Source organism: Cupressus sempervirens, chromosome 9, assembly GCF_028749045.1.
Source record: "Cupressus sempervirens isolate cs-2001-9-10 chromosome 9, ASM2874904v1, whole genome shotgun sequence".
In the NCBI taxonomy this organism is placed as follows: domain Eukaryota; kingdom Viridiplantae; phylum Streptophyta; class Pinopsida; order Cupressales; family Cupressaceae; genus Cupressus; species Cupressus sempervirens.
Window position 1 is genome coordinate 689,174,192 of NC_143126.1, and position 16,855 is coordinate 689,191,046.

The window sequence follows — 16,855 nt, forward strand, 5'->3', positions numbered from 1 at the left end:
CAATGAATGTCACACGAACGAGTAATGATGGCATTTACTTGCTAAATCTGTCTTGCGATCCTCTGTGCAAATCATTCCTTAAATACATGCATTTTACCCTTTTCCACTCATCTCATCTTCTCCAGAGAAATCTCGGCGCTTTTGGGTAAGAAAGGCGAATTTCGGGCTGTGTCTTTGCCAAACTGTAAGTGCATCTCCATTCCCCTTTGCATTTTGATTGTGCTTTGCTTTGTTTTGAAAGTATTTCAAGCCGTGTCCTGTTGACTTGTTTTTTATAGCGATCATGACACTTTTCCGGCCAAAAATGCCCAAGTTAGAGAAGCCGCCATTGCTCAGTTCCTTGCCCGAAATTCGTGATACGTTTTTGGTTAATAAAAATTTATCTGAGGTTGTTGAAAGAATCAAAAACACCCAGTCGAGTCCCATCTACCAAAGACTAGTTGATAGTGGTTTATTAGAAGCCGCCGCCTTTCCCGCTGCAATTCCATACCCAGAACTCGTCCTCGAATGTGCAAACTATTATGACCCTTTTTCAAGATGCATTAAGAAAGCCTCGGGGGAAGTTGTTGTCAAAATCAACAGAACCAGTGTCAATTCCGCCCTCAGGATCCCTCATAAAGAACCCTACGAGCCATGGACGTTCGAAGAAGCTGAGCACCTGTATGCTGCAAACAAAACTAGCTACGACACTAAGATTCCTCAGTCCTGGCTCTTGAAGCCCGTAGAGGGAGGTTCTAGGTTACCTAAACCATTGACCATCGAGCATTTCATCAAGGAAATTGCAGACATTGTACTCCTGCTGAATAGAATTAAGGGAAATGAACATGCTTTCCACTAGGAGTCTTGGATGTACTTCTTCGTACAGAAGATAGTTGAAGGTGTCAAATTCATTGATTGGTCAGACCTAATGGCAGAGACCTTGCATAAGGGCTTGATAGATGTTACCAACTGTGGTCCGTTTTTCTTGTCCTCTTATTTGATTTACACCCTAGCGGCATCTAAAGATTGGGACTATCTTCCACATATACCTTGGGTAGATGACATGCCTATCTACCAATATTACAGAGATCTCCAAGAAGACACAGCATGCAAAGAGTTTAAGAAGGTCAATGATGTTTTTTGGGGAAATTGGTGTTTGAACTACGAGGTCGAGAAAATGATAGGATGTCAGAAGAAGCCATGCAAATCGTGCAAATTTATGGTTGTTATTTCATTCAATTTCCCAGATTTACATATATCAGAGTAGGTGGTTTTCCTGGTGAACCTTTGAAATTACCACGCTATTGTTAAGATTCTATAGTGTTGTCAGAGATGTGTAGGTAGTTTGCTTCTCTTGTTGAGTTCTTTCAAATATCCAAAAAATCTTCTTCAGTATTCTTCCCAATTGAAATTGGACATTATAGATGCCCCAGTTTGAAAGAAGCCATATTGTTAGCAAAATCATTACCCGCTTATGTCTTAAGTCTCTCACCTCTTGGTTAGATTTTGACTACACCGGCTTTATTAGAAACAATGTCAAAAATGCGGCCTCTCTCTTTCATTCCCCGCAATTAGAGGATTTCGGGCGAACTGTCATAATGAATTTGAAGTGATGAAGAGGCTATGGTCACGCTTGACCATTAAGCAGGTCGTCATGTTTAATGCGGAGTTAGATACCTATGGGTTGAAAGATGATGATTCTGAAGATGTACTTGATCAATTTTACATGGACCAGATTGAATGCATGCCTATCCTTGAGATCGATTGGGAGAAAAGGGAAGAAAATGATGTATATGCCCGTACTAAAGATGTAATAGTTAGAACTGCCAAATGGATAAAATCAAAGGCAGTGGCTACTCCAAGCTTTTCTGAGAAGTCTTCAAGAAGCAGAGATAAAAAGACTGCCCATAAGCAAACTAATCAAAGTGTCCCTGATTCTGTTGTAGGTCCACTTGAAGTTGAACTTGAAGCAGTTCCGGAAACACTTCAACTTCAAGTTCAAGAAGAAACTCCAAAAGGAAGGAGAGTAACCCGCTCAAGCACGAAGAAGGCATTAGCCGTCAAAAGTAAGAACACCATAACCGTGGACTTGGAGACAGCAGAAGACCTATCTATGGCGGATAATGTACCTGAATCCCAGAATTTTCCAATGGCTACCGAGAATCAGGAAAGTAATCTCCCCTTAGTTAAATGTTCCCCTGCTACCATAAAGGATCAAACTACTCCTAAATGGCTGGAGACATCAATGGAGAAGAAGAGAAGTATAGTCCCAATATCTATGCCTATTGACGATCTGGTCAGTAAGTGCCTTGGTAAGGCACCCAAAGTAAAAAAAGCAAGGACTGAAGCAAGAATCAATTTTGACAAAAGTTCAAGTCGATGGGCAGCAGAGATAGCTACACCACCTGATGGAAGCTCTCGTGATTCTGTAGTGCCTCAAGATTTCCAAATAACAAAAGTTGATTTGGGAAAAGGAAACTGTGAAGTAGATATGGAATTCTTTGAAGTTTCTAACAAAAAGATCGCGCACAGAGTATGGAAAGATGGGCAAGATAAGCAAGAAATGAAGGAAACAATAAAGAATATGGCGCAGTACATTAACACTATCTTGCATCTTGAAGCAAAGCCAATCTGTGAGATGTCAACCATTATTGATGCATCCTCCGCGACCAATCAGCAATCATTGGAGAATCTGCATAAGTGGAAAGCAGTAGCCAAGGTAGTCTGCTTAACACCGTAAAACACATTGGACATTTAGATCATGCTTCAAAGGAGATATCAAACATTGTCAAAAAAGTGGAGGTAAGTAATGAAGGATACAAAAAGGAGAGGAATAACTGGGCAAAAGTGGTAATATCGCTAGAGGATGTGCAAGAATTCGGTTTGCAGAAATTTCAAGCTGAATACCCTGTAGCTAGTCTTAATGAAAAAGTCCTGTACGTCATCAAAGATTGCATTGAATGGCAGAATGAAGCATTGGCACAAGGGGTATCTGAAATCAAAGAAGCATTACAAGAACTTAAGGTTATACATCAGATTATTCAAAATGACCTTAAGTGGTTTGTAAAACAGTTCATGGAAAGAGAAGATGACTCCGTTGCCCAATCAGACGAGATAATCAAAGAAGTCCAAAAGAAGTTTCAAGAATGGCAGGACAAGAAGACACCATCTAAGCAGGATTTCTCCAACGTGGCGCACATCGAAGCTATGTTGATTATCAATCTGAAGCACTTGGAAATGCACGAGGAAAAGGCTGCTGAACTGAAGAAGATGAAAGAAATTTGGAAGCAACGGCTCGCCTACATTGGTCTTCCACATCAATTCGTTATTTCCGCCTTTTCAACTGCCTACGAAATGTGGAAGATGGCGAAAGGTGTGGTTGGTGGAGACAGCGCAACTTGATCAAGAATTGCTTAGCTACAGTTTCTTTGCCGTTTTGTTTTCTTGCAATTTCAGTTATCAGTTATTTCAAAAAGACAATTAACTCTTGGCGGGGTAATTTTGGCTTGAGTCCAGCCCCATGCCTATAAATGTAATAGTTAGTATTGTTTAAGGGGTTAGAATTTCTCCAGCAGACCGATAGACAAAACTACTTTTGTTTATGGTTTTATTTCCAGTTTAGAAGTAACATTTCAGAATTTCAGCAGATACATGAAACTCTACAGTTTGATTTTGGGTTGAAAGCTTTGTAAGTGGATACTATTATCTGCTTATTTTTTTTTGGTATTTCTATAGATACTATTTAAGCTTTTAGCTGCGCCTGTTATTGATTTTTGAAATTGTCAACTCTAAATTTGGAAATTCTGTGAGAAATTGGTTTATGAAATTTGCCTGCTCGATGATTTAATTTTCAGTTATGTGGATCATTTTGATAATTAAAATCGAGTGGTTCTTTTGCATTAAAGTTTGTTTCATATTGATGAGATGAAATAAGTTGTTTCAACACCTCCAACAGATTACATTCTTGGAAAGTTATTCTGTTGAATTTATTTGGTTAAAACTTTCACTGCAATAAAGGTAGCTGCGCCTGTTTCTATTGAAGAAATTTTAAGCAGAGAATTCCTAAGTTCCTTAGATAGGAATTTATTTGTTAGTTTACATTCTTTTCTCTATTTTGATATATGAACATTTATGGGAAAAACTGTTCACTAACACCTTGATAGCCACCCGTGCTACTTTCTCTGCTTCCAACTCTTGGGTACCCTGAGCCAAGTGTCGCTGTACTGCCTTCAACTGGATGATTAGCTCCTTTCGAGCTCTCTATGCATCCACCAAGACAACTTCACGTCCAACACCTACTCCAAGTGCCTCAAAGCATATCACCCCTCTCGAAAGGCTTGCTCCGCTAATCTTTCCACCCCTGGTACACAAACACTCTATGCCTCCAGCAGTTGTAGGTCTCATCAACTGGTCACACTTCCCACGACTGATAATTGCACCGACTTGGGGTCTACGGGGCATCGCCCCCAGAGGGGTCGAGAGGCAGTGCCCCCGTGGGGTCCTGGGGCTCACGATGCCGCCAAGACCAAATTAACACTCTCAAAGTCACATAGAACTCCATGGAACACACCATTTTTGCTTTTTAATTTTGAACTCACACTCTTTCTAGCAACAACTTATGTTTTACTACCTGTTTATGTCTTTCCCTTCCCTTTGGCATCATGCGTTGCTCATTCTGAACTGTTTCAATCTGTCGTTTTTTTTTTGTTCCTTTTCTTCTGACTGCTTCCTTCTAGCCGTATAGGATTTGTTTCCACCTTTCTTCTAGCCGTATGGGTTTCTATTTGCTCCCTATCGTCACTCCTTTGTCTGCAATTGTCGTACTGTGTTGATGTATATTTTTTTGTTGTTTCTTGACTACAGGGCCTATACAGATATCAGGCTACTAGAAGAAGCAGTATGGATGCATCAAACATTCCTTCAATAAGTCGCCATACGAATGCAACAATAGGAACCCGTATGATGATAATTTAAATATCTTAAACCTTGCATGATCTCCACTTTGTTGTATGGTGCCCAACCAGAGTTTTTGACCTTCAAATCCATATAACAGCAACCAGAACACTTAACTTGTAAATCCGTATGGCAATAAATAGAAAACATAACCTTTGAATCCGTATGGTAGAAAACATAAACTTAACCTCCAAATTTGTACAGTAGCAGACATACCATGTACTCTTCAAATCCATACAGGCATGAGGACTTTTTAAAAAAAGGCTGTACGGCTAATGAAACCACCATACGGTACCTATTAGGTCATCTTAAGTTACTATACGGTGCCTATTAGGGAATTAGAAGTGTCTTCCTCCTCGTCCACTGCAAAGCCTATTCGTAAAGCAAAAACTCGACAACTTTTGAAGAGCACTATTCCTCCAAGAGACCAAAGCACAAACTTCCAACTCGTCCACTACAAAAGCTTGTAAAGCGAAAGCACAACCTTTAGGCCTTGAAGAGCACGATTCATCCACAAACCAACCCAAGGCTTGGAGAACACTATTCCTCCAGAAAGCAAAGCAAAAGCACAAAATCTGTAAGGCGCACGTAGAAGAACACTATTCCTCCACAAAGTAAAGCAAAAGCACAATCTTCAAGGCTTCAAAGATCACACTATTCCACCGCAAAGCCAAAGGCCCAATCTTGAGCCTTTGAAGGGCACTAGTACATTATTCAATCTCCAAAAAAAAAATTAAAAAATGAAGAATGCAAGGTGCAATCTTTAGGGTGAGCCGTACGATGACTGTCTCTCTCTCTCTCTCTTTCTCTTTCTTTTCAAATTCACAAAATCAATTCTCCCTTCGAGCTTCATCCTTTTCCGACGACAAGGAGGTCGTTCTGGCATGGTACATCTTGAGCTTTGAGCCGTTGACTACCTTTGGTATTTCTTGTCTGTCTAATGTCCACAACTTTATCGCTCTGTTGTCGCCTACTTCCCGAATCTGGTATGGCCCGACCCACTTGACTTTAAACTTGCCTAGTTTGATTTTGTTCCGTCCGTCATACTTCAACACCCGTTGTCCTGGTTGGAACTTGTTCAATTTCAGGTGTTTATCATGCCACGCTTTGTGCCTATTCCGTGTCACCTCTGTGACCCTTTGTGCCTACAATCATCGAAGTTCATTTAAGTTACACAATCTCTTCCTTAGGTTTTCCATATCACCCAGTTTGTTCTCGACACTCGGTACTTTGAATTCCGTCGGCTGCCACTCCTTGCTGTCAATAACTGTATTCTTGATTTTAGAACCTTCACTCTGTATTGTTGAAGCTTTTATTAAACCCTTCCTCTTTGTTTCCTGTGTGGACCGTATGATGTGTTTTCCTTGTTGCTGGCTCCTTTCTACTATATTCGTGGTTCGACGTAACATTTTCTTTTCGCGCGGTCCGTTCACTATGTTCCATACGGTGGGATCTTTCCTTTTTCTAGGTTCGTACTATATGTTCCCTTCAGCTTCAGCCGTAACTGCCTTTCCTTCTTCCGCTTCTCTGTATTTTTTCAGACATTCATTTCCCTCTTCTTTCTCACCTTCGTCGACCCTTAACATATTACAGGTCGGAAAGAGCTCGTAATCCTCCCTCTACCAGTGGAAAAGGCCATTCACCGAATCCAAATCATTGTCCGTTGATCCACCTTCCAACTGTAGGACTCCTTTCTCATTGGGTTCCAATCGCTGCTTTCCTTCATCGTCTTCTTCGGAATCAAATGATACGGCTTCCTCGCCCACCATTTGTGTGTAAATCAACAATGAACTTCCGTCCTTTGCACTCCATTGATAGTGTATTCTTCTTTCAGTCATGCTTAACCTTTGCTTGTACAAGCCATCCTCGGCCCAGAATGGCGTCATATCCTCTCCTCTTCAGCGGAATGACGACGAAGTCCAGCAGGAACGATTGTGTTCCAATAGTTACTGGCTGTGCCATTAGGACTCCCAACGGTTTGATCCCGTGCTGGTCTGTCGTGAGCAACTAGAATGTAGGTGGCCACCACATCGACTGTCCCAACTTCTTCCAGGTATCTTCTGGTAGGACGTTTACCCTTGAACCTCTGTCCATAATTGTGTCTGTTAGAACAGTTCCCAGAATTCCCATCTCGACAACTGCCGAATGTCGTCTGGATGAGAGGGCTAGCAGCATTGGATCCTCTACACTTGTGCCACTTTCCTTCTCCCTTCTATCTGCTGTACTTGCTCCACTTTCCTTCTCCCTTCCGTGTTCTCCTGGTAGTTTAGCAGCTAGATCGATGTTTGTGAGTGCAGATCGGAGTTGAGGCATTGTGAGCAGCAGATCATTTATTTTAATTAGTACTTCAGTTTGTAATATCTGCCGTATGATGTTTTGTTCCGCGTAGTTTCTTGCTGAGGTACCGGTAGTTTCCTTCAAGTGTGCTTTCTTTGCCTGCGTTGCTTTTTCAATTTTCGCCTGCGCTTCCTCCAATCTCTTCTTTTCTTCCATCGGGTCAGGGTACAGTTTTGCTTGTTTTTGTGTGATTTCTAGAACCTCCTCTTCGTCCGTTCCGATGGTAATCAAATTGACTCCTGATTTCGGGCACTTGGCATCTTCATGATCTCCCGGACCGCACAATCTGCATAACAACTTTGGTGCGTTTGCCGTTGTACAGTTTTGAGCAAAATGGCCCCACAAATTGCATGCTCGGCACTGAACCATCGGTTGGCAGTTCGCATCATACTGAATTCGGCTACGGCTCCCATTATTATTGTTGGCATTGTTGTTGTTTTGCCTTCGCCTATTATTTCTGTACCCTCCTGACGTGGCACCCTCATTACTGGTGTTTCCGCTCCCTCTTGACGCGGAAGCCTCCTGGGTCGGGAGCACTTGTTGAGGTCCTCTTGTTTTCATATTGAAGGGGCATTCTTTTGTGGAATGTCCCATGATCTAGCATATCTCGCAAAACTGGTTCTTTGGACAGGATCCCTTCGCGTGACCTTTTGTCTTACATTCTGTGCACCATAGATCATTTTCCTTTGTCTCTTTTTGCATGTTCTTAAATTCCTTTATCATTCAAATCATATCCTTCTGGAGAGCTCGGACCTTCTTGCTGCCCTTTTCGTCATCGTTGCTCTCTTCTTTAGAAGACGCATCGTCATCTGACTCGGATGAGCTACTCTTCTTCTTTTTTGTTTTTTGCTCACTTTCTAAGTTCATTGCCCGATTGTATGCTTTAGTGTATGACGATGGTAGAACAATCTTCATTTTCTTCCGTAACTTCGGACGTAGTCCTTCAACGAACCATCTATTTTGCAGCCCATCTGCTGGCTTACTTTCCATCTTGTTTATTAAGTCTTTTAATTTTTTGGCATATAATCAAACTATTTCATTTTTCCCCTGTTTTGTGTTGTATATCTCAACTACGATCTCATTGTTGTCGCGCAACAATTGAAATTCGGTGATAAATTCCTTTTTAGTGTTGTCCCAATTGGTTAATTTTTGGGGATCCATATCGGCAAACCAATCAATTGCTACCCCCCTAGGGTTGCCGGGAATTGTTAGACCCATTCATTTGTATTTGTTATGCCATTTGCCCTCCAAATTGTTTCGCATGTTTTGTAGTGTCTGATTGGATCGGTCGTTCCATCGCCATATCAACTTTGTTCTCATGGCCAACATTCATAATAATTTTGAGCCTCAAACATATATTGAGGCTCAAAGGATTCTTGATTGGGAAAAGTCTATGGAAGTTGAACATCATAGTCTTCAGATGAACTTGGATTCTTTCTGATCGTCCTCTAGGGAAGAAGCCCATTAGCTACAAATGAGTGTATAAAGTCAAGTACAAAGTTGATAGAGCCCTTGACAAGTATAAAATTCATATCTTTGCTAGGGGTTTTCAAAAAAAAAGCATTGGCTCCTATAACCAAAATGAGTACCATACGATTGTCCTTGCCTTAGCAACTTGATTTGGTTGGAAAGTTCATCAGATGAATGTTTAGAGTGCCTTCCTCAACAGTGAGTTGCAGGAAGAAGTCTAAATGATGCAGCCTCTTGGTTTCAAGGTTGCTAGAAAAGAACATCACATGTGCAAATTGGTGATAGCATTCTATGGCTTGGAACAAGTTTCTCGAGCTTGGTACATCAAAATTGAGAAGTACTTAATAGATAATAGCTTTCAAAAGAGTCCATTTGATTCTAATTTGTATGTCAAAAATAGTGGTGGCGATATTCTTTTTCTTGTTGTCTATGTTGATGACTTGACTATAACTGGTAGTTGACATTTTTGATCGATCAGATCAAGTGAAGTTTGTGTCATCTTTTGACATGATAGACTTGGGCTTTCTGCACTTAGTGTTGAAGTTTGACAGACTGAAGGTAGCATCTTCTTATCTTAGTCTATGTATACCTACAGTCTGTTGGACAAGTTTTGGATGGTAGATTGCAAACTTGCATACGAAGATATGGAGAAAGGGTCGAAGTTGACAACCCAATACGATTTAGTGGTAAACGAATAATCATTCAGACAATTGGTGGGTAGTTCCATCTACCTTACTGCTACTTATGCCTGATCTCAGTTATGCAGTGAGCTACATTTCACGCTTCTGGCAGCCCCAAGGTTGATTTGGAGCAGCAAAATTCACACTGTGTTATGTGAAGGGCACTTGTGATTTTGGTCTTTTGTACAACAGAAGTCATGATCCCAAACTTATTGATTTCATAGACTCAAATTGAGTAAGTTCCATTGAATACAAAAAATCAACATCTAAGTATGTTTTCAGTTTGGGATTTGGTGCAATCACATAGACTAGCAAGAAGTAGCAGACAGTGGCTCTTTCCTTGACAAAAGATGAGTATTGATGAATAGTTAAGGCAACTGGTGAGGCATTTTGGCTTTGGAGTATGTTTTCAAACATGCAGATGTCTCAAACAGATCTTACTCCCCTTTACTGTGACAATCAAGGGTTGCTCAAACTGGCCAAGAATCCAGTCTTCCACAAGAGAACCAACCTTCTTGTTGTTTGTTGTCATTTCATTTGGCAGCTGGTTGAAGATGGATCAGGTCAGTTGCGTTATGTTCCAATTGCAGATTAGACAATAGATATTCTCACCAAGTCTCTGAGCCCAGACAAGTTTGAAAAATTCAGGAGGCAACTTGGCGTAGTTGATAGAATGACCATTAAGGGTGGGTATTTGAATAATATCTTTATTATTTATTATTTAATTTTCAATATTGTAACTAATGTAAATATGTAATGGGCACTACCCTTAAATGCCCAAAAACTAAAACAACTGCTGATAGGAATTTTGTCAAACAATTTGCGTCCAACTCCTTATTCCTTCACTTACTAATTTAACCCCTTATGACTTCGGATATGGGGCGTTTATATTGTTTGCTTGCATGGAATTGAAAATCACACAACATGAACAAAAAGAAAGTATGGTAATATGCAGATTGGAAATTGTATTACTGCTAATAAGATGTTATTTTCAGAATTTAATAAAATCAAATAAATGGCAGATTATCAACTCACTAATTGCTCTAATATTATTGACATAAGGCTCCAACACATGTTATTTAAACCTGCTACTACAGTGATATGAATAGTGCCAAATGAATAGTAACCGTGTGAATAGTGCCGCATGAACAATGCTGCAACAGTATTTTGTCTTTCAAACAGTCCAATATCTTCATAAAATCATTCCCTCAAAGTAGCATAAGCATCGGATGAGTAATGAAGAAGATATGAGAAAAACATTAAATCTGCCTGTAGCTAGAAAAGCGCCCAATCTGCTTGATAATGAAGCTGATGACAACAGATTCCAAAGGCCAAACCCCAAGGGAATGATGTCTAGAATGTCAGAAGAGAGGATAGACGTCCTCTAATGCCAAGACCGGAATTGCAACTCGCACATTAATTTTCTTCTCATATTCAACCTGCTAAACAATGGCCACCAACTCTCCCTTTATTTCCACTTGATAAGGGTTGACCCACTTTTCACAAGCAATGTGAGATAGTGTTTGAAAATAGAATAATATAAAATAACATCTTATGTCTCCCTTGAGCGTCCCCTCTCAAACACACAACCCAACATGAATAATGTTAAAGTAAGACTTTATCATTTTAACATTTAATTTAAATGCTACTTTAATAAACTTCAGGCATTAAAATAATATATCAATCAGACTTAAAATGAAGCAAGCAATAGCTTGTCAGAAAGCTCTCGATGTGAAGCTTCAAGTCCAATCATTAGAAATATGCCAACTCTGATGCCTAGTCAACTTACTATAAATAGTAATTCCATCCAAAGACCCCACAAACAAACTCCAATTGGCCTCAAACTAGGAATGACTAGGCCAAATCACTCCAAGATCCCTCTGAACTCCTTGCTAGCCCTCAGGACCATGCAAAAGTAGGCTAGCGGCAACATAGCTGACAATTGCTAAAGAGGGGACATTACAAAATATTAGATAGTTTCTAATTTACACTTGTTTCTTCATAGCAACGTCGGTTTTGTACTCCTATAAACAATCATTTGATCATTCATTTAATACATTCTTATTATTTACCAAAACATGTACAATCCACTGGCTTTAAAGCTTCATAATTTTAAACGATGCTCTACCTTTCTTATTATTGGCTTTCACGTTCTCTAACGTTGGTAAATACTAAATAGGTTATGCTCTAGTATTTGTCTGCATGTAGCTAGTTTATTAACAGATTTTCTGTAGTATCTTCTCTATTCTATTATTGCTTGCCAATAGTTATCACTTTATTTCAATATGAGTATATAATAAATTATTGATTACCTTAGAGGCATACTGGAATAGCTCATTTTGTAAAAAATCATTTAGGATGTTACTTTTGAATCAAATTTGATATTTTTTACTATGAAAATAAATAAATTTATTAGTTCTTGATTTGTTGTTAGTAGCATGCAGCTTTTATGCTGAGATGAATGACAAAACAATTGGTAAACTTAAATTTTCTGAGTGCACAGACAGTTTTCTATCTTTTAATTGAAGTTACCATAATAGATGACATTAGCTTCCAATGCAGTTTTATAATTCCTTCCTAATTTTTATACATAAGAAGAACTGACAAAGAGAAGCTAAGAAGTTACTTTTATCTTTGTACTTCTTGGTGATGATTTCTTTTCATATTTGGCACTGGTCACATGGGTATTTGGCAAATGGTTTTTCCTGGTCATTGAAGTTGCAGCTAGTCTTTTCACCAGGTGGTTGGATTTGGAACTAAAGCTTGTTGCTGATGTGGGAATTGTGGGGATCCCAAATGCCGGCAAAAGCACTTTACTCAGTGCCATAAGTGCAGCTCAGCCAGCTATTGCAAATTACCCATTTACAACATTATTGCCCAATCTTGGTGTAGTGTCACTGGATTATGATGCCACTATGGTTGTAGCAGATTTACCTGGGCTTCTTGAAGGTGCACATCGTGGTTTTGGCTTGGGTCATGAGTTTTTGCGGCACACTGAAAGATGTCATGTCCTGGTAAATGTGCTAATTATTTTGAAAGGTTTCCATGTCTTTTGTGCTAGCTTGTTATATGGCCATTTATCTTCTAGTAATAAGAATTTGCGGTGTTCCATTTCTTCTTTTTTCTTGGCTAATTGGTCTACATGAGGCATTTGATAAATAGGCATATTTATGTAATCCAATATGTAAAAATAGTACTGTTGAATTCTATGTTTAACATGCATTTTTGGAGTCCTGGGATGGCAGTGTAAGTGACATCAGTTTCAGAACACGGTATCCTATAGACTCTTTTCTGATGGTAATGATTTCTGCTCCTGTAGGTGTCATGATGCAAAGCTTGTTTTGACCTGTCTTGCATTGCTCACTGACCTTGCTATCTTTCACCTTCATGTGTTAAGTGTGGTAAACACAGTCACTACTAGGGATATTGGACTGAGTTGAATTTATTTTGTTTTGGAGAAGAATAAATTGTTGGCAATCAATTTGGAAAATCACAGGCAAAATCTGTGAAGTTATCAGATTTATCTGTTGAAATAATTTAGGCCTTTTGATTGAAAAACTAAGATGCTGTGTGGTAGTGATTGGTGAAGGTCAGTTTGCATGATTGCATCACTTTGATTAAGATTAGCCTGATCGAATCTATTTCAGTATTTTACTAAAGCAAGGGAAACAAACCTAAGCTAAAATGCAATAAAAACTTAAAAACTTACAAAGAAAAACATCCAACACGTATTGAACTAATTAAGCTACATTGTTAAATTTATTTGTATATGAAGAGATAAACATATAATGTAATAACCCCAAAATAAGCATATATATGTAATTTACTAAATAAATGAGGAACAATTTTTTCTTTTATTCCCAAGTAGATAATATAGAATATATTATTATATTATAATTATTTAATTACAATATAATAAAAGCTTACAACAAATAAATATCAATAAGATATAACATATTTTATATTATTATTATATTATAATATATTAATTATATCATAAATGACTTTTCTATCCTTTTAAATATAATTGAATAGAGTCTTATTACACCAAACAAATAATAATCTGAGAACTTATCATATACTCCAAACAACACATCCATTCACATTCAAGAGGTATAAAGGCAAAGGAGGATCCCGAGTTTTTTTTGGGGGAGGAGGTGGACATCAGAATAGATGAAGAAAATAAATTGACGAAGGAACACAACCCCTATTCAAGTATTACGAGAAAACAATAAGACAATTCCAAGGCAAAACAATATAACTAAGGAATATACAGAAAACAAGACATAAGACTGTACAACCGGGCATTCACGGGCAAAGGCTAGAATAAATAGTGAAGGCAGATGTTTCACCTTCTTGGCAAGACGATAGAGTGACACCCACCTCCAATTAGTGGGATAAGAAAGTCTGATAGACACCAAACCTTATAAATATAGCGGCACAGATACTCTGACAGACGCAAATCAAACTCTCACACCCGATCACAGCCAAGACATTTGATTATCAATCAAGGTAAGAAGGGGAAGAGATAGGTAAGAATGAAATACATACCAGTGGGAGCCTAAATTAGAACGCAAGTGGACACCTTGAAGAACAATCAAAATACATCTGCCAATCGAATGAAGAGAAGAAAGTCCAAGGACATCAACACACATGATAAGGAAATCGGTTGAAATACTATCGAATAATAAAGAGGACGTGTTTATCTCCAGCAGATCAAATCACATCCCAAGTATCACAACCATCAAAAAGACATGGTGAGAGTAGACATACTTCTCTTACACCCGCCAATCGCAAGGAAGGACCGAATCATCGAATGATGTAGAATAAAAGATCTACAGATATCATATCGACACATAAATACAAAAAATGATTAGAGGGAATAACAGGCGACTGGTCAATCATGAGAAAGGAACCACCAGACAATTGTCCACGTGAAAGGAATCACCAAATGAGCAAGCAACACTTATGATAAAGGGACAGAGGTAATAAATTCCCTAGAGGACTGAACGTTGAGTTGCCAAAGAAAGGACAATTATGAATTTCGACAAGTAATATGCTAGGAGTCTTAGTAGGAGTTTCATACCTTGAGGAGTGACTATTATGAGGAGAGTTGAATCCCAAAAGTGAAAGAGAGAGAGAGTTATAATAAAATAGAGATAATAAATAATCGAGTGCAACATAGATGCTATAACCATTTCCTTTCTAAGAGAACAAGTATTATAAGACCATTATATAGTGGACAAGTCAGAGACTAGAGGGCATTCTAAATTGAATGTCAGATTTCCAAATTGGAATCCAAAGAGGGATCTATAGAGGATCTATTAGAGGCAATGTATATTGTAGTGGTCAAACATATGCATCTGTCAGAGATAAGAGACTTGGTAGAGGTGGGATCTCTACCAAGTAGTGTTACTAGAGATCCCAAAGAGGCCTAAGGGAGAAGCTCTTTCTATGACAATTACCTAATCGAGACGTAGTTCTCACCAGAGGGTTAGGTGATTGGAGAAAGGATTTCTCCCGAAGGATTAGGATGGGTAACTTGGGTAGTGTTTAGATTAGTATTTAGTAAAATCTAATGTTGCTAGTATTTTTTAAATACAATTTTTCGATATTGTACTGACAAATGGTTGCAGGTTACAACTTTTGAATCTAATCAAAAGGTGGGGACATTACATATAAATAACTTGGCTAGTAGCTTTAAAGGAAACTTTTTTTTCGCATGGGAAGGAAGTCTTGTAGCCGACTCTGAGAAAAGCATGTCCTAAGGTGACCTACCTCAATCAAAGTATGCCTTTTTCTGTTAAATAGCATCAAAGAAAAAGAGCTGCAATTTAGGAAGATTTGTAATAATGACCCCTTGTATCCCTTTCCTATCTTACTTGTAAAATGATCCGTGGGAAAGTAGGATGAACATTCTTATCGGAATTTGATTGCAATTGGCTAGTAATGGAGGTTTCTGATAGAAATGAGAGCAAAACAGAGTTGAATTAAGTAGTTAGTAGAAATTCTAGCAACATTTAGGTAAGGTATTTAAAAGCTATGAAAAATGAAAGGGTCTGAATCATCATATGGGTCACAACACAGATAAACTAGCCGTTTCTAGCTATTGGAAAATCTAAATGATTATCCACGTCATCATGTTTGCAACTTCCACTAAAAGCCACGACCTAGGACTATGAACAAGCTCTTGACCCTAAAGAAGGCCTTGAAGAGGTCAAACTTAGGTAGGAGGAACCTTTGCTCTTGCATTTCTATTTTTCGCCTTAGAGAGACTGGAATAGCCAGACTAAGTGACAGAGTTTGCGAATTTTCCTTTTTTCTAAGCAGATTTTGTGCTCAAAAAATATTTTCTTAAAACTGGGTAATGTAAAACACAAAAGCTTAAATCAAAACAATTTTCTGATTATGTTAATTGACAAAGTATAATACATGGCTGAAAATGTGAATAGCAGATAGTAAATACACAGTATTGAACTCTCAAACCTGCAACTGGCTTCTCATAAAATCTGATAGGAAATACATTACGCTTTCAATAGAATTTTATAAAAGAGACTCCATATGTATCACAAATGTGCCCTTTAAATAAACAAGTGTGTTGCAATATATCTACGAGAACTAGATGAGGAATCAAAGTAAAGCTCCAGGTTAAGCTTACAACTTACTGGAGTGGACACTTAGTTTGATGAAACAATTATTTACATTGACTAATCAAGAAACCTAGTGTTTGAACAGGCACTCCTATTAATTGATATGTGTTTTGTGATCACTCCAACATGCAAAATAAAATAATAAGTATCCTATTCTTTCTTGAACAAGGAAACTTCAAACTCCAAACAATGCAACAAATGTGTGAGAAAATAAAGCAACCCTAAGTATACAATGTGAACAAGTGAGTTTATGTTGCATATAACTTAGGAAATATGATGTGTTCTTTTCAATGTTACCCTAGTACTGGGGTACGTCAGGACAGCGGGACGTCAGAATGAGTTTCTAGGACGGGGGGAAAATGGGCCTCATTTTTGGGATGGCTAGGGGACTGTGGCAAGGGGAGGATGGGGCAAGGATGAGTGTTGTATGGTATACATATAGAACTTGAAATGCTTGTTATGAAATGATGTTTCAGTAAAACATACCAAATTAAAATACTTGAACATAGCCAAATTGCAACATGTACTAGAACCATTGAACATTCAACATAGTAACATATTACATACCCAATAGTAACATTCAAAAAATAAAATTCAAATAGAAATCCAAGTCCCCATACTAGCGGCAGTATGGTTGCGGAAAGGGGGAGGTGGGGGTACTGGGGTACCTGAGTACCCGATGCTGGGACGTCTTGCGAATGGGTACTCTAAGGTTTGGGAGGGGGGTGTGAGTCCCCATGGAACACTGGTTTGTTTTGGTGATCACAATGAGACTTAGACTATATT

At 38.6% G+C, this 16,855-nt stretch overlaps 1 protein-coding gene across 1 annotated transcript in view; it reads left to right on the top strand.

The window, feature by feature from the left end:
* EMB269 (GTP1/OBG family protein) overlaps positions 1-16,855 on the top strand; it is a 109,733-nt gene that overhangs the window by 36,829 nt on the left and 56,049 nt on the right. Inside the window, exon 2 of the mRNA XM_089801694.1 lies at positions 12,160-12,433. Coding sequence (XP_089657820.1) covers positions 12,160-12,433 — 274 coding nt within the window. The remainder of the gene's footprint in view (positions 1-12,159; positions 12,434-16,855) is intronic.